The 25,309-nt window shown below is 27.6% G+C and overlaps 1 protein-coding gene across 1 annotated transcript in view; it reads right to left on the bottom strand.

Moving 5' to 3' along the window:
• The window catches only part of LOC100207579 (uncharacterized), a 176,503-nt gene that overhangs the window by 75,466 nt on the left and 75,728 nt on the right, over positions 1 to 25,309 (bottom strand). Inside the window, exons 12-19 of the mRNA XM_065806065.1 lie at positions 21,103 to 21,141; positions 20,653 to 20,991; positions 19,414 to 19,902; positions 15,789 to 15,821; positions 9,774 to 10,262; positions 7,204 to 7,689; positions 7,045 to 7,080; positions 4,985 to 5,473 (exon numbers count right to left, since the gene is read on the bottom strand). Of these exons, the coding sequence (XP_065662137.1) occupies positions 4,985 to 5,473; positions 7,045 to 7,080; positions 7,204 to 7,689; positions 9,774 to 10,262; positions 15,789 to 15,821; positions 19,414 to 19,902; positions 20,653 to 20,991; positions 21,103 to 21,141 (2,400 nt within the window). The remainder of the gene's footprint in view (positions 1 to 4,984; positions 5,474 to 7,044; positions 7,081 to 7,203; positions 7,690 to 9,773; positions 10,263 to 15,788; positions 15,822 to 19,413; positions 19,903 to 20,652; positions 20,992 to 21,102; positions 21,142 to 25,309) is intronic.

Consider the following 25,309-nt stretch of genomic DNA (forward strand, 5'->3'; position numbering starts at 1 on the left):
TGATGATTATCTTCCTTTAACTCGTAAAAACTCCAATAGTCACACGCTTGGCCTGGGCATTTACATTTGTAAAATTTCACCGATTTGTCAAGAAACTAGGTTTAAATCCACTGACAGTTCGTTTATGTGCTTTAGTTTAGCACTAATTCACTCTTTGTTCGCTTTCCTTCATCTCAAGACTGCACTTTTTTTAATGTTATTTCTGATCAAATTGACCAATTCCTCTCTCTTTATCCATCAGCCAATGTCGTTGTTGTTTGTAACTTTAATGCACATCACACTGAATTGCTTGGCTCTAGTATAAGTGACTCTACAGGCGTTAAGGCTCATAATTTTTGCCTTTCTTAATTCCTAACTCCAATAGTCAACTTTCCATCTCGCTTTCCAGACAACCCGAATCATTTACCTTCTCTACTTGAATTATGTCTTGTTTCTGATCCTAGTCAGTGCCCAGTTTCTCCACATTCACCCTTAGGTGCTTCTGATAACGGTTTGATCTCTCCAAAACCATTATCTCATTCTTCATTCATTTGGCCCTATACTCTTTTTTATTTATGTTAATGATCTTCTTGATGTTCTCACATCTATGGTGGCATTATTCACTAATGATACTACCATTTATTCTTATCTTAGTAAAAACACCCTCTGATTATTTGGAGGGGGCATTTGAGCTTGAAAAAGATCTCACAAGTCTCGTCTATTTACAGTGACTGTTCCTAAGTACTCTAAAAAGTCATATTTTTCTAGTTTTTTTCTTCAAACATCAGTTCTTTAGAATATTCTTCCTTCATCTTGCTTTCCTGATTCATATATTTGCAATCTTTGAAGTTGTCTGTCAATATAGCGAGCTATATTGACAGACAACTATACTGGAAGAGAAAAGACAAAGTTTTTAGATGGAGATAACGCTCTATAAACTTTGTATTTTCTCTTCCAGTAACTTCCAACTTTAATAGTGGTTTTTTGCAGCCTTGTAGAAAACAATGTTGTTAAAAAAAAAAAAAAAATATACACTTTCTCAGTTACTTGATTTCACCAGCATTAACGAAGAATGAAAAAGCACTGAGGATAAAAATCTCTACGAGAGACAAGTTAAAAGTGGAGGAAAGATTAGTTATTTAATTGCCAAACAAGCCCCTTTCAAATCAATCCACCCAAGAATATGAACATGATTATCAAAAGTCAATCTCAAGATTCTTCTCAATGGCAACCCTCAGAAAGAGATAAAACTCTACTTGAATCTTCTGATTTTGAAACCTCTGCTTCTTCACTCAAGTTGTTAACCACTTCTACATCGTATTTTTCTAAATGCAAGCCGAAATACCAAAGAGCAAGCATAATAACAACAAGTTTACAAGTACTTAAAAAATAACATTTTTATACATAAAACAAATGATGTTTTGCAACGATTGCTGGGTTCAGGGTCATAACGTTTCAGTTCCAAGTCAGGGGGTGTCTGAAAATGAGTAGAAAATATAGTTTTGCTGAAAAATAAGACAGCCAAAACCACACTTGGTCTTCTTAAATGTGGGAGTGGGTCTGCTACAACCATGATAATCTGATAATGATAATCTGTGACATGACCACAAAAATATTGGTCATTTGCATGGGATTGTAAAGCTTAAACAAAATGATGTCTTGACCAAGGGCTTTCAAAAACGACAGAGAAACTTTTTTTTTTAAATTATAAAATGATTTCATAAATTTTTTTTTGTTATTACTCTATTGCAGGGCTTGCAATTTAATTTCCACAGTTTTTTTACTACTTTTCTGAATACAAAAAATAAATCACATTATAGTTCTCCAATTGAATATATAATATTTATAATTGAAAGTTGAAGTACTTATAAAAATTCAAGCATGATAAAATTTTGTTTAAAGTAAAATTTAAAGCAGAAGCTCAGTTGAAAACTAACCAAAAGTTTTTGTTAGAGATTCATTATTTTACAAAAGCATTTTTTTTTAAATTTTGTAAAATTATTTTTATAATAAAAATTTAGTGTACTGTGCTTTTAGGGCTTGAATTAATGCAAGAAAATCTAATTGCAAAAAAAAAAAAAAAATATTAACTATTCAAAATGTTTACGATTTAAATAAAACTTTCTTCCTCATATGCACTATGTTCTAAATCTGATATTGTTACTGTAGCTAGATATACATTTAATTTTCAGAAATGATCCTTGCTATGCCACTGGGTATTTTAGACACTGCTGCAATTAAATTTATAATTATTGAGCGTTAAAATTCTTTTAATTAAAAAAAACTTTTTTTTGCTTTCAAATTTCAATTGCAAAATTATTAAAATGAGAGAATTTTAGAAGACTAAAATTCTTTTGTTCAAATAGATTTTTTTTTTTTAAATCTAAGAATAACTTGCATATTTATAGAAAAATATTTAATCTTTGATATCGCTTTAAATAAAATGAAAGTATAAAAAAACGGTTTGGCATTTTTTATACTCTATTTGATATTTGTTGTTAAAATTAATAACATAAGACATAAATAAAAACATTTGTATGACTAACTTTGAGTATACTAAGTAAATTTAATATTTGAGTAACTGTAAGTTACTGTAGTAACTTGAATTGTAACTAGAGTAACAATTCAAGTTACTACATTAATGTAAAGTTTACTACATTAATGTAAAGTTACTACATTGTAACTTGGTAGTTTTGATTTAGTTTATAGGTAAATTTATTGTGATGCACTTTATCCATTCAGTAAATCAAACTAAATATAACTTTAAAATATTATTGGCTTCCACATGGAGATTTAAAGTAATTTAAATATAAAAGTGCTTCTTTATGTTGAATGAAAGTCTCTGTGCAAGAGAGCAAATGATCATATGCTTATTCAAAAGATAAATTAATGTCTTACTCTATACAAAAGATAAATTTAACGTGATGTTTTTATTAGATCTAATAAAAAACTTAGACAAAAACATTACTTTTAAGAATGACCAATAAAAATGCTAAATTAGAAAAGAAAAAATAATTAAAAAAACCTTTGAAAGTATTTTTTTAAGACAAAACTAATTGCAATTATGCTTAATTTAGCATAATTAAACCATACATCAAATGATAAGTGAAATGCATGATAAGCAATACAATGAGCATTACGAGCGCTTAATTTGTGTAATCTCTACATTAAAATGTGTTACTCAACAAGGTTTAGCTATTGACAGAATGATGAAATTGAAGGCAATCTTAATCAGTTGCTTTTAACTAGGAGTCAAGATTATCCACCTCTATCGAGCTGGCTGTCAAACAGTAAGTACATGTCTCACGATATTGTTAACAAGATGATAGAACTAATGGCAAGTTATGTGCTAAGAAATGTACTTATTGCTATTAAATCGAGAATTTTTTTCTTCTGTTATATGCAATGAAACTTGAGACATTCTTGGTATTGAGCAAATGTCTATGTGTTCAATCAATTTCTGAAAATTTTACAATATACAAAGATTTTCTTGGTCTCTATGCAGTTGATTTTAGCGACAGTAAATCGCTTTTTTATCCAATATGTGATGTTTTATAAGGATGTGAACTAGACAAAAAAATGGTACGCTTCAATGTCAGGGCATCTAAGTGGTGTTGCTAAACTATTTCAAGATAATGTCAATGAAGCAATTTTTATACATTATTACGCACATCGGCTAAACCTTGTTCTTCAAGATGCTTATAAACAAGTCAGTTGTATGAACGAGGGACAGAAATTGTGCCAGCTGTTGTATAATTTCATTTGTTTAGCTCCAAAGAGACTGGTAAAATTTAAAAAATTACAATGCAATATACTTGACGAGGATGTCAAGCAAATCAATTTAAGTGCTCCTTGTCCAACTCATATTACCGCAAGGACCAAATCATATGGTTCAATTCTGACAAGTTTTCAAGTAATTGTTTTAGAGCTTCAAGAAATTTCTGAATCAAATGATCCTAACAGAGTTAAAGCAGAAGGTTTACTTGATAAATTATTATCATTTAAATTATATTTTGGGCTTTGCCTGGTTTATGATTTATTTGCAACAGTAGAACAAGTCTCTCAACATATGCAATTTGCTGAAGTAGATGCTCAAACAATTGTTTTATCAACAATTTTATTAAAAATTCATATATCATCTATGAAATCAGAAACATGTTTTAAATAATTTTTTGAATCTTGTATTAATAAAGAAGTCAAGAAATTTGGTTGCAATTCATAAAAGCTTTCAATAATATAAAGGTTTTCTATAATGGTATAGTTTATGAAAAATTAAAAGCTGAACTCTTTCTATTTAAATCCATTAAGGATACTTAAAACATTACATGTAAAATGGACATTTTACAGGTAACATCAATCACAACTATAATTGATATGTTAAACTGACTGTAAAGGATTCTCAATAATGTTTTCTGAAGTATCAAAACTTCTAAAAATTTACTTGGCAATACCATTGACAACCTGCACAGCCGAGAGATCTTTCTCATCTTAGGATGATTAAGTCATATAGTCAGTCGACTCAGAAGCGATTGAATCATCTTCTACTTCTTCAATTTTATAAATTGAACACCACTCAAAGATATGTAAAAGCCATAGCAAAAGATTTTATAAATGGAAAAAGTAAAGACACCAGAATTTCTTACTTTGAAAAATGTTAAAATATTTTCAAATTGTAACATATTCTTTTAATTTTAAATTTTAGAGAAATATGTTTATTTTTTATTTCCTTCCCCCTGCTACAATAGCAATGAATTTCTTTCCCCCTGCTACAATAGCAATTTTTATTTCCTTCCCTCTGCTACTTAACTGCAATTTTAAATGAATAATGAACTCTTATAAATTAAAAAACTATTTTTCTATCTATTAAGAAATGCAAACTATCATGAAACTTAACAAAAATTTCAAAATTAAAATTAAGAACAGGTTTTTAAAATTCTCAATAAAAATCTTGAGAATTTTGAAAACCCTCAAAAAATTCTCCTAATAAAAGTCTGTAAATTTTTACCAATTTTTCCGTTAATGACTAAAAGATTTGCAATGGAACCATTTTGAGCATTACACCAAGGATTTGAGGCATAAACTTTTATGTTATTAAAATATCTTGCATCAGAATTTTCCACTCTATGAATACAAACTCCATTTAAATCAACAGAAAACCAATACTTTCCACCTTGCATACTTTGATAAATTTTAACAGAAGACCATTGGTCCAAACTAAGGGGAGCAGTTTCAAGATAATATGAAGCATTACCACTCACTGCTACAAAAATAACAAGCTTTCCAGAACCATCTTCATGAAACCAAACACCTGGATTTCTATCACCATAAGATTCAAAACCATTATCCAATGTTAAATGAAGAACGCTTTTTAACCCTTTAGAATAACTTAAGGGCTTTATATTGAAAAAAACAGTGTATACTTCCATCAAAACATTAAGAGTTCCAAGCAATGAACCTTGAGTCAAAGTTAACTCTTTTCTGTGATTGATATAACCTAAACAAAAAATAATAAGTATTCTAGCATTAAAATATTAACTTAATTCACTAACAACTTTTTTAAAACATTAAGATTTTTTTAAAATTGCCTTAATAATTTACTAGTTCAATAATCATAGTTTAAAATTTTGTCTAACAGAAATAAAACAATTAATGTAAATGAAACTAATATCAAACAAATATGTATTTATTCAATATAACAATGTTAAAATTATACTGCATAACAATCTGGAACAAATAAAATTCCACTTATAAGATAGTAAATGTAAAACCAAAACATAAACATTTTTTATTTAAATAAAAATGTTTGTTATATGATACACATAGGTATAATGAGACTTTTATAATTGAAGATGGAAGTCATTATCTTGTAAAAATTTTTCACATCACAGGGAAGATGTAAAACTACTGCCTGAGAAGATGTAAAAGGATGTTTCAAAATGAGAAAAGCTCAAGATTAACAGCATATTTTGGAAATACTTTTACAATTAGTGATTTTAATTTTTTTAGAAATCTCATAATTTAATGCAAACTTGTCAACCATCCAAATATTTTTAAAGCATTTTTAAAAAGTCATGATTACAAAAAATTTTTTTTAAGTGTAAGTGACATTTTGTCGTAAATATGAAGTGTAAAGTAATTGATTAAGCAATTGATGTTTAATGCTACTTACAAATTTTTCTAACTCTTTTAAATAAAATTTTTAAATTTGTGTAAATAGTCACATTGTGTTGCCTGGGTATATACTTAGGTATATTCACCTACATGTTACAAATTCAGATTTGCATCTGACTGTTCTTTCATATGCTTTTGTTTGGCACCTTGTCACTCTATTTCCTTTCTCTTTATTTTATATGATTTTTCCATTTAAATTTATTATAAGAAAGACCGAACTCTTTTAAGTGTTATTTCTAATCAAATTTACTCTTTATTATTATGCTTTTTTAGATTGAAAAAAAAAGTATTTTTCTAGCACAACAAGTTGGCTGCTTCTTTTTATTTTATTTATAAAAGATCTTCTTTATATATAGCCATACGGTGACAACAGCAAAATTATTGAAATCATAAAGTCTCCACATCACAACAACTTTGGGCAGATATTGATAGTGCGATTATATGGTCCAACACTTGATTCATGCCATTTAATGTCAATAAATGTAAAGTGATGCATTTAGGTTGTTTAAAGAAACATTTAACACTTGAATACTCTATGGAAACCACTAATGGCATACATCATACACTTGCAGTTGCAACTATTGAATGTGATCTCGACATTTTTATCTCAAATTGGTCTAAAAGTCAGAGAGCATGTTGGAAAAGCAGCATTCACAGCCAATCCATGTTAAAAAGGCTTAAAAGTAATTCTGCAGCTTAACTTTGTGGCACACACTCTATATAAAATAAATCCAGCTACATCTTGAATTTTCCATTCAAGTTAGCTCCTCATATTATGATATGGACATTAGGTTAATTTAGGATGTTCAAGACCACGTTTAAATTAGGATATATAAAAAATAATAAACAAGAGTTTTAAATAAAATATAAAAAATTTTAATATTAAAAAGAAACCTGTAGGAAGAAGAACAACAGGTTGAATGTCACTATCTATGAAAAAAACAAACAAAATGATAATTATTATGAAATGGAATTTTATTTTAACAAACATAACATATTTTTTAATGAACATAATTTTTTTCTTTGCATTAGACAATTAACATAAAAACTTACAACTAATGACGAAAAAATTTTTTATCAAACAATCTGCAGTACCCATTGTTGGATCTGATGCATATATACTGATATTTTCAAAATTTTCAAAATTACTGTTAATATCAGCAAAAACAACTTTGTCATTAAGTTTTATTGTGAATATATAAATTGAGTCCTTCAGAGTTTGAAGTATTATTATGTTTGACCATAGATTCAATGCAATAGGTATTGTATTAAAAACTCGATAAAGTTTGCCTTTAGATGGAATTTTAATTTGAAGTTTTCCATCTCCATCTTGATGAAAATAAATAAAATGAGTTTTATACCAATTTTGACTATTAATATCATCAGTGCCAACAACAAAACTCATCACATTTTGCCATGAAGATGCAAAGTTATTAGGATAAACATCAATTGAAATCATATACACGTTATCAAGTTTTGGCATCAGTGCAATTCTTTTTCCATTAACTAATGAAGTTGGGATATTTTCAACAAGGTAGTCTAAAAATTAAAAATTAAAAAAAAACTATTTTAATTAAAATTATTTTAAAAATTAAGTAAAAAGAAGTAACTAAAAATATTGTTAAATCTTTTCTTACACTGTAAGATGGGGTAACATTGGCTCAACTTTTTGTGTTTTTTTAGAAAAAGTAATTACTGACCTTTAAAAAAATTTGTTTTTTATACATTGGATCAGGTTAAAGTTGAACTAATAAAAATTAATGGCCTGCATGTTTGTCATGTATGTTTTTCATATATGCTTGCATTAAGTTTTACCTAGTTTTCACACACAATCCTGAAATCCTTTGAAAAAAAAAAAAATCAATGAAAAAAACTTAATTGAAAAATTACATTGTAATATTACTAAACACTAACATCATCGACTATGTCATCATGGATGATGTCAGACAAAGGTTTTTAGCACTTTAAGTCATCTTAGCACTCAAAGCTTGTTCAGAAATATTACAGTGATTTAAAAGAAATAAATTAACCAGTAGGGCGGTTTTTCTTTTATGTTTTGGTTTGGTGATTGGTTTTCTTTTATGTTTTGATTTGGCTTTTAAAATGACTGTTTCAACATCTGAAAGTAACACTTTTGCTAGCAGGCAGCTGGATTTTTTTTTTTAACCATCTTTAGTAAAAAACTTTGTCCTTTTTTTCTTCCAACTGTTCAAGGAAAGTTTTGCTGGTTTTTAGGCAAGCAGCCTTTGTTTATTCAAGAGATAAATTCCACATTTTTCAAACTCAGCTATCAAAATCCTCTTGATTTTCTTCCTAACTTCCTAATAATTCTTTTAATAGTGTTTCAAAATAATCTTTAGGGATTGTTGTAAATTTTAACCCTGAAGTAGACTCATTCCATATGGTCCGTACTCTGCGCAATGAACTTTTCATTGGTGCAAAGAGAGAAACATCCAGTGGCTGAGTTAGCTGGGTTGAATTTGGAAGAAGACAAACATACTGAACATTGTGATCATCACATAGCTTAAGCACATGTAAACTGATATGTGAAGATAAGTTATCCCTGATGATAACTTTTGGCCCATTTTGGTATCTTATTCTAGGCAAAAAATTTGATTTAATCCAGATCTCAAAACACACAGCACCAAACCATCGGCTTTTAGAGTGATTAAAGTCCGTTCCTTCTAGCTCGTTTTCTGCCCAAGTGGACCACATATATTTTGTCTTGTATACAACATACAGGGGCAAGAGAGTCCCTTCAGCATTTCCTATAAACATAAGCAATATTGCACTTTTGCTATGAGTGCATATGTTTCCAACATATTTTGCTCCCACTTACATAGTACTTTTTTGTTTCCTGTATTAACTGTAAGATTAGTCTCATCATAACTTCATATATTAGAGAGCATATATTAATGATTCATAAAGATTTTTTTACAAACAATTGCTAAAACTGCCAAATGAAATAAATAATGTAATAAACAAGTTTTTGATTTTTGTGTGTATATATTAAAAAAATTATAGTTTAAATTCAAAATATGTGACTTAGGGTATCTTTTGCCCTGTGGCAATCTTGGGCCAAAGTTACCCCAAATCAAAGCTAAAGTTGTATTAAACTAACACCAGTTTGCAAACAACAAAAGTAAGTTTATACACTAAAGATTCTTTTAACAACTTACTAAAATAAAAATAAAACACATTGACCAGACAAAGATTCCTCAAGAGTCAGCTTTTACAAATCAAAGTAGGAGGACAGCAAAATAAAATACTTTTTCATAAACAAGATGGGACACTACTGCAGAGGTGGTGAACAATAATATTACACTTTCGACAAATAAAAAGTCATGCTTGTACTGCCACATAAAAGTTGATGCATTAATTGAATATCTCAATCCTATTGCCAAAATACAGTACATAACAATAATTTCCAACTACGGACTAAAGTTACCCTCAAAAGGCCAATGTTACCTCATCTTACAGTATATACATTTAAAATTGAATAATTTTAAAACATATATAGCTATAATTATATATAGTATAGTTAAATCAAATTATATACAATATAGTATATTTAACTTTAAATATATGTAATATAGTTAAGTTAAACTAAATATGGTTCTAACCAACTTTTCCATTTACAATCAGTAAGTCAATTATTGAACAATCTTGAGGATTATACCAAACATCTGATGCATAAACTTTTATATTATAGAAATCTCTGGCATCATAATTCTCCACTCTATGAATATTAACTCCATTTAAATCAACAGAAAACCAATACTTTTTACCTAGAATACTTTGATAAATTTTAACAGTAGACCATTGGCCCAAACTAAGAGGAGGAGTTTCAATGTAGTATGAAGCATTACCACTCACTGCAGCAAAAATAACAAGCTTTCCAGAGCCATCCTCATGAAACCAAACACCTGGATTTCTATCGCCATAAGATCCAAAATTTTTTCCCAAAGTTAAATGAAGAATATTGTTTGAGACTTTGGTGTATTTTGTTGGTTTAATGCTAAAAGATACAGTGTACACTTTCGTCAAAACATTGAGTGTACCAAGAAATAAGCCTGGAGTAGGACTAAACTCCTCTCTATTGTAGATGTAATCTAAATAAAAATTATAAACTAATTTATTTTAATTAACTAAAGCTCATGTATTGCAAGGTTACCTGAATAATGTCTTTATATTTTGGGTGCAACAAAATTTCCTTGGTTAAAGGATTTTTTTTATTTTAAAATTATTTACTTTTGTATGTTTACAAATTTATCATAATTTGAAACATTACTAATTGCATAATATGGCATTTTATTAATTTAATTTAAAGCTTGGAAAAGGTATGAAAATGAAATCCTTGATTAAACCCAGCATCATTAGTTTTGATTGTAGTTTGAAAAATGATTAAACATTGTTCAACAGGTTTTATGCCAACCCAAAACTGTCATACTGTGTTAACTAACAAGACATGAGTTAGCTCAACAAAGCATAAAGGATAACAACTTAATATAGGCATAAGTTGGGGCATTAATACAAAAACTGACTAAAAATTTGGTTTTTAAACAGACACAATGATTAATATCAAAAAAAATTTTGGGAAAAAAAAATAATTTGCCTGCATCTCTCAATTTGTCTTTCCCCGAATTATATATAAACATAATATATTAAAATTTAAATTTTCATATATACTCATAACAAATGTTTTTTACTAGTATTTACTCTCAACAAGGCTGTAAGTAACCACTACTTACAGCCTTGTTGATTTAACCTCTGATTATGGAGTTATCAGAAAACAAATATTATTGCAAAGAAGAAATAATCTTTCTACAGAAGACCTAAACATCTGTAATTTAGATGACTCGTTAAACAATTAAGTTGGAAGAGAATTTAAAAGCATTGAAGTGGGAGGAAAAAAAAAATAGGGATATTAAAGTTTTTTGAGCATGAAAAGACAGTAAACGGTACAGTAAAATGATGCAACTTTGCTGAACAACAAGTCAGACAAGATTGAGTTTTGGTTGAAGGAACAATAGATGATAGCTTCTTTGAGTAGCAACTGTGAAAGTATTTGCAGAAAAGAGAAAAAAAATGGAACCTTACAATGATAGGACAGAGGATCTATCTTGAAACCTAGACCATTTTCAACTATATTTAAAATAAATTTTTAGACTATTGAAAGGGCATAATTAGAAGAACCAACCCAAATAAGAAAACAGTATTTAATTTAGGGACTAAAAAGAGATTAATAAAGGTACAGAAAAGAACCAGGATTAAGAAAACAGAAAGCACAATAAAGAGACATTGAGTATATGGTTTCCATGAAAAGTTAATTGTGAATGATAGTATAAGTAGATTAAAGTAGATGACTCAGAAAAAGTTTGATCAAGGTTCATGTTTCAAAATTAAAGAGATGAGTGAGGGCTGTAACAAGAGATGTCACAAATAGTGTTTTTGCTGAATACCGAACGTTCAGCAAGACACTCGGTTATATCACCGAATATTCAGCTGCCAAATATTTGGCGTCACTTAATTATTTTTGAAGTTTCTGAACTGCTTTAATGAAGTGCACATATTAGCTATGCTATTTTTGTTTCATTTGTGACTAAGCAGTACAGCAACGCAATACTTTTTGACTGATACATCAAATTGTTATAACTATAGTTTTGTTTAAAAAAATCATACTCTTCAAACCATTCAAAAAGATTACCAAAATAATCAGTTCAGGTATATCTTGCATTTTGAGGTAATTTCAGAAGTTGCTATAGATAGATATAGCACAAAGAACTCCTAACTTATTAAAAATGATATCTTCACTACAACTTGAGCGATTTGCTGGAAGCAAGCTAAGATAACTTATATTTTTAAGAAAGACAGCAGGACAAACCCAGCAAACTACTGCATGGTCTCTCTCACTTCTTATTCCTTGCAAGGTAATGGAGCACTTAATTCGTGATTGTATGCTCAAACATATAATTGACCACAACTTGCTAAACATCAATCAAAATGGATTTGCACCTGGATAATTGTGCATGACGAAGCTGATTGAAACCTATGATATCATCTCCACTGTGCTTAAATCTCGTCAAGAAATTATCATGATTCTGCTTGATTTTGCTAAAGCTTTTGATAAGGTTAGTCACAGGCTTCTAATTGTCAAAATGAGCGCATATGGCTTTGAGTACCTGTGGATGGATAGAGGCCTTCTTAACTGGCTGCAGTCAAAGAGTTGTACAAGGTGAGTACTCCTCTGATTGGTAGAGGTCCTCAGTGGAGTTCTGCAAGGTTTTATACCAATGCCTCTCCTTTTTGTGATCTTTATTAATGATGTGCCAGGCCTCACTTGTCATATTTGTAAGCTGTTTGCTGACAACATGAAACTAATAGCAGTTAAAAAGAACACCTCCGACTATTAAACTCTTCAAAATAACATCGACTGCCTCGTTGATAGGCTCATACCATAAACATGAGTTTAAACGTTGCAAAGCTATGTTCTTTGACAAAAGAATTAATAACCATTTAACACCGCTTTTATTGACAAACTACTGAGTTCGCATATAATCTTTACCACGACCAACAATCTTGGAAACAACCACAGCATTAGCAAGACCAGCCTGAGCATGACCTCGACATCATTGTCAATGACCAACTTAAGTGGCGGCATCAGGTCACACATGCTGTTGCCAAGGTTAACATGCTGCTAGGTATATAAAAAAGAACATTTTACTATTTGGATATTAATAAATTTTGTATACTTTATACAACTTATGTACAACCACTCCTTCTGTTCTTCTGCATGAAACCCTTATTATTGGTGAGATGCTGGCGCTCTAGAAGCAGTGCAAGAAAGACCAAACCGGTTAGCTGCAGCATTAAGAGTGTAAGGACCTGCAAAAAGCCTCCATGGGCAAAGTCATCGAATTCAATGCCAAGCAGTAGCTAACTGTGCTTAACAAGAATTTTTCTTCACCAACCGCATTGTACCTGACTGGAATTTACTTTTAAATTCCATCATATCTGCTGCATCATTGAACAACTTTAAAAAAAAACTAGATTCATATTTTTCTTAACATTTATTATCAGAAAAAAAGAACTGGCATTTATCACAGTGGTGTTTCTTTGGTTGCTTGCAAATCTTTAAATATTTGTTATAAATTACTTTTTATTATTATTATATTATTAAATGAAGTTAGTTTTTACATGAAACTGTTCAACTAAATTAACAACAAACACTTGTAAACTGTGATCGCCAAACATGAAACATTATCTTCACTAAACTTGCTAAAATTTTCTGTTTTTTTCGGACTTATTTATAATCTATGAAGAATTCAGAATCATCAAATGATGAAAATGTTTCAATTACAACTTACAACCTTAGATTTGAAGTACCAAATATGCCAATTAAAAAATAAAAAATAGTTTTATGTATTTGGCCAAATAGTTTGCAATATTCGGTCGTAAATAGTAAATAAAGTAGCCGAATAGATAATCATTAAATGTTCGTGACATCTCTAGTTGTAACAACAATAATGTAGTCTCCTTGACAGTATTGGATCTCTCAGCCTTGGAGAGATAAATAACATTAAAAAAAGATTATCTTTCATTAATATTAACAGTACTGTAATAATTATTATTGGTAAACAACTGGATTTTGTTTGGATTGAAATTCACTTAATGAATTAATTGCTTTTCAAACCGACTGAGTTTTACACAATTGATCTAACAATGTATAAAATTGGCTGCAAAAAAAATAATCGTAGACTGACAAAGTAGGTCACTTTTTAGCGTAAATCAAGCAAATTGAACAATTAAATTAGTAAAATTAAAAATAGCAACTTTTATAATACACTTTTGTCCTAGAAATGAAATAAAATATAGTGCTTCAGCAAAATGGTGTCAAGAAAATAATATTTGTCTTTCCATCAAGGAAGCCTTGTAGTTAAGTTGAAAAATCAAGGAAAAGCCAAACATCAGATTCAAAAAGAAACATCAATTCTTTTTACCACAGTGTTCTTAATTGATAAAAAGCATGATCTTATTGGAACTGTTGCTAGTGTGGTAGAGTGTCACACTATGGGTCAACATTTGTGGGTCAACATTTTGTGGTTACACCACAAGTGCAATTGATTGCAATACCATCATTAATATGAAGAAAAATATATTTTTACCAACAGCTAAACTAGCTTTAAAAATTTAAGAAGATTGCCATATTACAAAATATTATGCAATATTACAAAATATTACAGCAACTCCTCAAACAATCAGAAATGATACTAGAGAAATGTTAATAAGGGTATAGATGGTAGAGTAGTTTAAAGAAAAACTCTTTTTTTTTGCGAAACAAATGAAATGTTAATTGAAGTTTGCAATGAAGAACAAAAAATGCTAATAGCATATTGAAAAAATATTTTGTGGTTGAATGAGTCAAAATACAACCTAGTCTCAAAAGGAGTCCAGAAAGTGTGGTAAAAAAATTGGGGTAGTATGAGTTAAAAAGGAGTGGGGAAATTGACATTTTTTGATGAGAAAGTGTATGTTTCAATGTATTGTGAAAAAGCCAACTTGCAACAATCTACTAAAAAATTGAGAATGAGAAACGATTTCATAACCCAGCAAAGTAATAATTCAAAACAAAGCTATACTTTGATACAAATAACATCAATGTTTTAAAAATCTAAAAGTCCAGACTTGAATCCTGTAGAAAATTTGTGGTATTTTTTGGACATAAAAATAGGCGACCAGGTATTTAGACGCAAAGACAACTTGAAAGAAGCAATAATGAGTGCATCAAATAATATAACAACAGATGAGACCCAATATTCCCAATACCAAACCAATACATATATATATAATATATATATAATATATATAATATAATATATATATATATACATATATAACATATATATAATATGCAATATATATATATATATATATATATATATATATAATATATATATAATATAATGTATATATATATATACATACATAACATATATATAATATAAATATATATATATATAAAATGTATATATATATACACATATATATTTATATACTCATATATATTTATATGTATAAGTATAAGTATTAGGGTGGTTTAAAATACAATATTTTAAAAAATTGTTTCAGGGGTGCCTCAAGACCCTTGAACATTTAATGGGTCCCTAATATTATTAAAAATATTTTTTTTAAAAGTATGTCTTGTTGGGTCTCGAATGAAGTGAATTTTTATTTTATAAAAAAATTATTTCAGATTTTACTGCCTAAAAAGTGACATTTTTGAACTAAAAATAAAAAAATCTGTATTTTTACAAAGTTTTTTAGTTACAATTTTTTTTAACAATGTTTTTTTAAAAAAATATTATCATTTTCGAAGTTTTTATATAATTTTGCTTCTTTTAAAAACAAATAAGGCAGACATTTGAAAAACTTTTATTTTTATAAGTATTAGAGAAATGTGCAAGGATCTTGAGGCACCACTAAAATATTTTTTATTCAAAAAACTTTTGAATCCAGAGTTATTTTATTGTATAGAACATATTAAAGTGAGAAATGCAGATATTTTTCAATAGTATTATTTTTTGAACCACCCTTATAAGTATATATCTTTTTGTATATAAACATATATTTTTAATTACCTGTAGAAAGTAAAACAAGTTGCATTCCACTATCTAATAAACAAAGTTTATAAAAATATTTAAATTGAGTATAATGGTATTAAATATAAGAATTTCATTTAGTTAATAGTATATAAAACAATTAATATCTAAAATTAAAAAAAAAACTGATTAACATTTGTAAACTACAGTTTTCATATTATTTTAAAAAAACAATTTATATTGAACATGTGCATATATATGTGTAGTGTGCACTCCAGTACAGGGTAATAAAGTACAAAATTTTTTCTTTAGCTGTAAACTCGCAACTAAATAGTGCCATTAAAATGCACATAAAATAGCTGTTTTATAAACAAAATAACCAACCAATGCAAGTTTTTAACCTAAATGCAGATAATTTTTATTATTTAACAACTCTTTATTTTTTTTACTAATATACTTATTTTATTTACTTAATTTTTATAAACACTTTATTTATTATATGTTTTTAAGTTTCAAATTTTATTTTTCTTAATTAAAAAACAAATATTAAATAAAAATATTTTTTAGATGCAGATGAAGAAACAGGTAACAAGGCTCCCACCATAACTCAAGATTTTAAATCAGACATTGAAAGTAACTTAGCTGAGACCACTTCAGCTCGTAAAGCTTCAATTGAAACTTTAAACAAGTAATACTAGTCAAATAAAAACAGTATGTAAGTTTTCATATAATTTAATATGAGTTTTAGACTTTTTCTGATTTTTTTTTTTTTTTAATTTGTTTTTGTTTTACTAGAACCCTCCTTATAAAAAGAAGATTTTTTTAGTCTGATTTGGAATTGATCTTGTTGATAATCTTGTTTTGATGTTAATGTTGCTACTATTGTGTTGTTGTTGTAAAATTTGGTATAAATATTACTTTTTTATTTTAAATGGGTGAATGATTTTGCAACTTGCACTCTTCCTAGTTGTATACCCTTTACTTATGCTTTGGATTTGAAAGCATTACAATTTCATATCTTCTTTGCACAGTGGTTCACTATTTTATTTTATGTGATGATGAAAACTTAAATGGATCAAATTTAAGTTGTTTATACATCTACCATCACTGTTTACACAATTTAATGAAATAAATTAACTAAATAGAATATAATTGCACTTGTACTTTTATGACAATTTCAGAATGCGCAACTACAAATAATGTCCTATATATATGTAATTTAAAAAAATTTATGTTGGTAGGACCATTTTTATAAAAATTTTTAAACCATTTGTTATCAATTTATAAAAAAGAGAAATTGTTTTTTATTTAATTCTATAATATATGTATATTTTTTTAATATTAAAAGTTTATGGTTTAAAACTTGTGCGCTTTGGACGTATTTACAAAATACCCTTTTTTACTCAAATATGGCATTATGGATAAGTTATATGTATATATATATATATATATATATATATATATATATATATATATATATATATATATACATATATATATATATATATACATATATATATATATATATACATATATATATATATATATATATATATATATATATATATAAATATATATATATATATATATATATATATATATATATATATATATATATATATATATATATATATACATATATATATATATACAGTGGGCAAAATAATTGTCCGTACATTAATGAAAAGTGTCTATATTTGATCAAAACAACATTTAAAAGTGTTTAGATAGTTGTTATTAAGAGTTTTTAAAGAAATATTATAATATTAAAGCAATTTTAAGTGTATTAGTTAAAAATATATTTATATATGAAAAGTTATATAAGTTTATTCGAAAAGAGTTTAAAGTTTAAACAAAAAAATTGTTCGTACACTATGTTAATTTTTAAATTAAAATTAGTTAAAATTAAATTAGTATCTTGTTGGACCACCATCAGCTTCAATAACTGCTTTACAACAATTTTTCATTGATGAGACAAGTTTAGATGTAATTTCTTGATTAATTGATGACCAAACATCTAAAACCAATTCTTTGAGCTCATTTTTATTCTTTGGAGCTCGATCTTTCATTCATTTTTCCACCACCGACCATAATTGTTCAATAGGGTTCCAATCGGGCGATTGTGCAACCCAATCCAACACGTTAATGTCATTTGCAGCAAGATATCTGGTTACAGATCCAGCTTTGTGCTTTGGATGATTGTCATGTTGGAATATAAATTCTGTTCCAAGTCCTAATTTTTCTGCCGAAGCCACCAAATTCCGTTCTAATATGGATCTATATAAGTGTTGATCCATTTTCTCATCAATAAATTCAATTTTGCCAACACCGGACGCACTCATGCAGCCCCAAACCATAACATTTCCACCACAAAATTTAAATGTTGCCTTCAAACACTTCACATTATATTTTTCTCCGACTCTTCTATAAACTTTTGCACCACCATCTGCTCCATATAAATTAAATTTACTCTCGTCTGACCAAATAATCATATTCCAGAATGTATCATCCTTCAGAACATGTTCCTTTGCCCACTGCAACCGTTTTCTCTTGTTTGCTATGCTGATGAATGGTTTTCTCCGAGGCGTCCGTGCAAAAGTATTGGCTTTATGCAGTCTGTTCCTAATTGTTTGTGGCGATAATTTAATATTTAATTCATTTTCCAGCTCTTTTGATACTTCTACGGCATTTTTTCTTCTATTCTGCTCGATTTTCCCAACTATGCACCTGTCAACTCTTGGCGTTGTTGACCTTTTTTTGCCTCGTACACCATTATTTGCCACTGATTTTGTTTTTAAATACTTTTCCCATATATATTGAACAGTGCTTGGTGGTATTTTCAACATTTTTGCAACTTTTTTAATTGATAATCCATTTTCCCTATCAAAAATTACTCGTTTACCTAAGTCAATACTATATTCTTTTCTTTTTCCTTCCATCATAGCCACGTAGTTAAGAAAAGGTTTATTTTTATTTATTATATTATTATTTAACCTAAAAGTACAAGATATTAATATAAAAATCATTTATAAACAAAATTTTATCTTTTAAATCAAATGTACGGACAATTTTTTGGTTTTAAAATTTTTAAAACTTTTAAATAAGTTTATTATAATTTAAATTGTCGGGAGAAAATTAAAGATGGTGTATCGTTTTTATTTGTTTTCTTGTGCGCTATCTATTGGTTTAATTTATTTTTTTCTATCATTTAAAGTTTTAAAGCTTTTTTCAAAAAACCTTACTTTTCATTAATGTACGGACAATTATTTTGCCCACTGTATATATATATATATATATATATAAATATATATATATATATATATATATATATATATATATTTATATATATATATATATATATATATATATATTTATATATATATATATATATATATATATATATATATATATATATTTATATATATATATATATATATATATATATATATATATATTTATATATATATATATATATATATATATATATATATATATATATATATATATATATATACATATATAGATATATATATATATATATATATATATATATATATATATATATATATATATATATATATATATATATATATATATATATATATATATATCTGAGTGTGTGTGCAGTAATTTAAAGTTCAGAAAATGCATAAAAAAAAATCACTTGATATCCCATTAACAATAAACAAATTTTTTATTGAACCATTTTGAACTTCATATCCTGGTTCAGAAGCATACACCTTGACCTTATCAAAACTTTCAGCTTCATTATTAATAACAGTAGACACAACTTGTCCATTAATTGTGATTGAATACACATAAACGCCATCTTTCAAAATTTGACTTACAACAATGTTTGACCAAATTTGTAAACTAATTGGTTTGCTATTATAATAGTAGTCACGTATGCCATTAACTGGAGATACAACTTGGAGTTTTCCATCACCATCTTCATGAAACAAAAAGCAAGGAACTCTATATCCTTTATAAACATTTTCAGAACCAATAATAAAAGAAATAACATAATGCCAACCACTAACAAACTTATTTGGATTGACGTCCAATGAAACTAAATACTCCTTATCAAACTTTGGTATTTCAGTAATTAACTTTCCTTGTACTAACGGGGTAAGAATATTTCCAACAATGTACTCTAAAGTATAAGGTATATATTGTTTAAATAATTACAAACAATTATTTGTATATATATAGTAAAAATAATTAAAAAAAAATTAAAAAGTTATTATAAATTTTATATATTTTAACCTGAATAAAAAAATGTTTGAGCTTATATTTTTCTTGTAATTATTTCTTATATATTTATTGAAAGATTTTTAGTTTAACTTTATATATATTAACTTAGAAATTCGAAGTATTAGGTTTTATTATTATTCCTTTTTTTCTTAATACTCCACTTCTTTCACCATTTTATTTATGTAGTCCATGAGAGTAAGAACATCATTTAGCGCTTTTGCCATTGGATGTATTAATAACATCTATTAGTTGGTTCTTATATTGTACCTAATCTAATATACAGACACCACCTTTTGAATATGTCTTTAATGTTAGTTTATCTAATGCTATAGTCTCTACTGGTAAAATATTATTAGTGATTTTGGGTTATGGTTTTACCTCAATGTCTACTGTGATTTTTTTTTTTGGAATGGGAAGTCATTTGTTTTCCATCTTCTGTTCCAGAAAACATCCTTGGATTAGGTCAACCTCTCCACTGCTTTACTAAATAAATATTTTGTATGAAATTTGCATTGGATATAAACAAAACACCTTTATTTAGGGTTTGTTGTTCAACATTTGATAAAATTATATTGTGATAAAATTGTTTTACATTTTCTATTTCTGCTCAAATAAATTATAATTAAAACTCAAATAATTCAAAATTTACCTGCATTCCCATTGATGATCAAAAGTTCAGAAATAAAACCATTTTGAGAAACATGCTGAAAATCTGAGGCATACACTTTTATGTTCTTGTAATCTCTCGCATCTGAATTTTCTACTTTATAGATATTAACATCGTTTAAATCCACAGAAAACCAATATTTATTCTCAAGCAAACTCTGATAAATTTTAATGGAGGACCACTGACGCAGGGAAAGATGTGGTGTTTCAATGTAATAGTTATTACTACTATTTACTGCAGCAACTATAACAAGCTTTCCTGAACCATCTTTATGAAAGTAAACATCTAGATATTTACCACCATAATCTCCAATATCCTTAGCTAAAGTTAATTGAAGAACATTTTTTATACCTGTAGAGTAACTTATTGGTTTTACATTAAAAGAAACAGTATACAACTTCTTTAAAACATTAAGAGTTCCAAGCAATGAACCTTGGGTTAGATTAATCTCTTCTTTGTAGATAATAAAATCTAAAAAAAAAATATTTGCTACTTTAAAGCCTCAATGATGAGAAATATTTTCCTATCTTCATATAGAAAAGATTTTTCTCATCTTATTGTTGCTTTTATTTTATTTGTTAAGTTGAAATCTTGTAGTATTTGCACTATGGTATTGATATTATGGTTTGTACCCACATTTTTATCCTGGTTTATTGAAACTTATTTGTTGTTTATATAATTTATTAAAAACCAGTTTTTATCCTGGTTTATAAGCCCTTTGATCCCTTTCACATTTTCAAATTTTAAACCTTTTCCTGAAAAAAAAAAAAAATTATTTGAAAGAACTAAACTTAACTAAACTTAATCTTTTTTTATTATTCACCTCCTCAAGGCCGAGAAGGCCGCTACAAATGAGGAGGCTACTTAATAGTGGTTTTAACCCTCTCTCAACTCTATAACCCCGAAACACAAAACTTGATGAACAAGGCCGCTGCGCAGAAAAACAAGTTGAGCGCGGTACAACCAGGGACGTGGTGGGGATGGAACTCGGAACCTCTCGCTTATGAAGCGAGCGCTTTACCACTACACCACTACCGCATTTATAGAGAGTTAAAACCACTATTAAGTAGCCTCCTCATCTGTAGTGACCTTCTCGGCCTTGAGGAGGTGAATAACAAAAAAAAAAAAAAATCACTAAAACATATTGTTGTTGTCAATTCTTGAATATAATTGAGTGCACAGTTTAGTATATTTAGTTTGCCACTCAAATTATCTTCAGAGCACACAGTTTAGTTTGCTTGAATAAATTTGAATAAGTTAATTTCATTAAAATTTGCAAACTTAGTCAATTAGGCTAAGTTTAAAAATTTTAAATAATAATTAAGAATAAATTTTCAAAATTAGATTTCAAGATTTTCTAAAGATTAAAAACTGTGGTTTCTAATCTTTAGATAGTGGTTCTAAAAAATTTTTTATAAAAATGTGTAAACTTTATTTACATTCTTTTGAAAGTTAATCTTTTGGCTACAATATTATTAAAAATTTCCTTAACTGAAGGGCCGGACAAATGGTCGCTAAGGGCCACATACCAGCCACAAGCCTTATTGTGGACACCCCTGCTCTTGAAGAGTGTATATGTGTTTAAACATTATTGAAGAGTGAACAACGTAGATATTATGAAAAGAATTTTTTTTGTAAACTTATATCTGTGGCCATTGGTCAGTGTGTCAAAGTGCAAAATTGGTCATTTAGAGATTAGTATACAGTTTTGTTATATTTAATTAGATCTTTCATTTGGTAGAACTATGATTGCTGTAGTTATAAAAAAAATAATTTATTTTTCAGCATTACTTGATTTATGACAATAAATCAAATTTTCAATCTCTTCTTCTGCAATATGTCATATTTGCACTTATAAATTGACCAATAGCCGCAGATATAATTAACACAACATGTTGTTTGAAAATGAATGTGTGAAAAGTGATATAAAACTTAAATAAAACTGAGTAGGGCATATTTTAAATCAGACTGTTGGGATCCCAATAATTAACATTATTTCATAGTTACATAGATTAAGACATTGTAAGACTAATATCCTTAGAAAAATTAACTAAAACAGTTTTAATGATTAGCGGGCTTGCCTGCTTACAAATCATTAAACATTTAAACGACCCTCTACTTTACTAGATGGTCTGGATCCACCAAATCAAAAGAATCAAACAATTGCCCCCTCCCTTCCTTACTATATAGTCTAGATTTGCCCCTGATTTTACATGACTATTGGGTAGTGACTTAAGTTTCCATTATGGCATTATTTTATTTAATTATGACATTAAATAGGAGTTGAAGCAATTTTTTTACATAAGATGACCATCTGGGCATACTTTGTTATGCAGATAAATACTTTTATTTTTGTACTGCTATCATCACAATAAAAATCATGGTTCCAACTTTTTTCATTTTAAATATTTACAAGTTCCTGTAATTTAATTTAGAATATTTGCAAGCTCCTGTTACCCTTACCCATACTAAAATATTTGATTAGGCATTTCATCCTCGTTTTACTACAGCTAAATTTGTTGCCTTAAACATATCACTATACCTTACCTGTCCTTAATTTTATTTTATTAAAATTGAAATAACATTAAAATTTTTTATTAAAGAAAACTGTATTGTAAAGTTTTAACTAGCCCTTTCACAGGTTGAACATTTTCTCAACACTTTTACTTCAATATATACACTTTTGAGAATTTTTATTCCTTAACTGAAATTTTTTCATTTTATCCTCAACACACTTAATCCAAATTTCCTTACTTCTATTCTTTTCTCCTAAGACTGCTAAATCTGTACAAACTAAAACCAAATCATCTGAACATTTATGCTCTACATTTCTTAACTATTTTATTAGTTCCTTGATACAACCCCATCAGATACATTTCAGTCTAAGATCATTGCTTTTTCAACACACAAATAACAATTGATAATTGTGCATTGAAAAATAAAAAAGATTATCACTGAAAAAAGATAAGTGCAACTCATTCTTGTGTTTCTGAATTTAGTAAAAGTAATATAATATTTAATAAACTTTTTCATTCATCTGAATATTGACTTGCTATATTAAAACATGCATAAGTCATAAACCATGGAGCTTGAATTTGAAAAACTTCTTCAGGACATAAATACCTTCAATAGTTCTTTATTATCTGCTCTGGTAAAACTATTTTGATTAAGAGCAATCTCTCAAAATGTTCAAAATATTCCCAAATAATCTATAGAAATCTCAATATATTTGGTATTATATTTAAAAAATTTTGAAAAGTCAATACTTTTTTTCATTTCATTCCAGTTTATATGCAAACACTTGAACACTAAGTTTTCTGGAGATTTAGTTTTTACAATGCTTAGAAGTGTATGAGATGCAGTTAAAAATATAAAATTATTTATAAATATACCATATAACACATGCTAACACCATGCAATTCTTATACTGCAGCTAAATTTGTTTTATTGTTTGATAGCACCTTGTAGTTAGTTTAAATGCTACTAACCTAGACATAATAATAACACTAACAAAAAACATTGATGCAAATTCAACTATTCAAGACAAAACTAGTTCTATAATAAGAGAGTCCAAAAGTTTAAAAAAATTTTATAAGTGCAAGATATGCCCCTGAGTAATCCCTCATTTATAGCCTCTGTCTACGCAAGGTTTTTCAACTGAAAAAAACTTATGGTTAATTGTGTCCAACTATGGTTTATTGTGTCCAACAGTACAGCCAGAGTTGTCCATCAACCATTAAACTTTTTCGATGAATTTAAATTGTCTCAAGACCTTTTAAATTGAGATTTAAGAATTATTTTATTATTTGTTACAAAATTATAAGAGGTAAGTTTTCTTTAACTAGATATGGCCTAGCTTTTAGTCTCGTAACTTTTGGCTAACAATAAAAATGTTTTAGAACACTAATTTTTATTATTATGCCGTAATTAAGTACTAATATTATTGGTAAGCAGTTTTAAAAATTAGAAAGTTCTTGCTAATTTTTGACAGATTGTTGGAGTAGTTGTTACTTTTGAATATACACTTATGTATATTCAAAAGTAACAACTATATACATGTGTATATTATGTGTTTATATTATGTGTATGTGTAATGTTTTCCAATCAAATTTTAGAATTTTAAGTTTATTCTGCTCTAATTTTTATTAAGTATTCTTAATTATAATAGTATTTGTAATTATTAGGAGCCATTTAGTTAGTGTTAGGGGCAGGTTACCCCAAAGATAAAAACTAATACAAAAACTTTCTAAGCTCTAGTTTGTTCTGTGTGTGAAAATAATTTAAAAAAAAGTCTAAATAGTATTTCATACCAAGTAATAACAGAGTAACCGAGTAATAACCGATTAATAACTGAGTAATAACTGAGTAATAATCGAGTAATAACCAAGTAATAATCTTGACCTTTTTTTTTGACCTTTTTTTGAGCAAAGTACTTCCTTTTTTTGCCAATTTCTAAGGACTCTGTAAACGTAATTTATACAACATGTTTTTTTTCTTTAATTAGTATTTAAACCAATATTTTAGCATTTAAAAGAATAAAAAAATTTATAGAATAAATTTAAGCCCCAATTTAAAATTTAAACGCAAATCAAATCAAAAAGTAATTAAATCAAAAATTTTAGAAATTTTTGATTTTTAT

Source organism: Hydra vulgaris, chromosome 09 (assembly GCF_038396675.1).
Source record: "Hydra vulgaris chromosome 09, alternate assembly HydraT2T_AEP".
NCBI lineage: Eukaryota > Metazoa > Cnidaria > Hydrozoa > Anthoathecata > Hydridae > Hydra > Hydra vulgaris.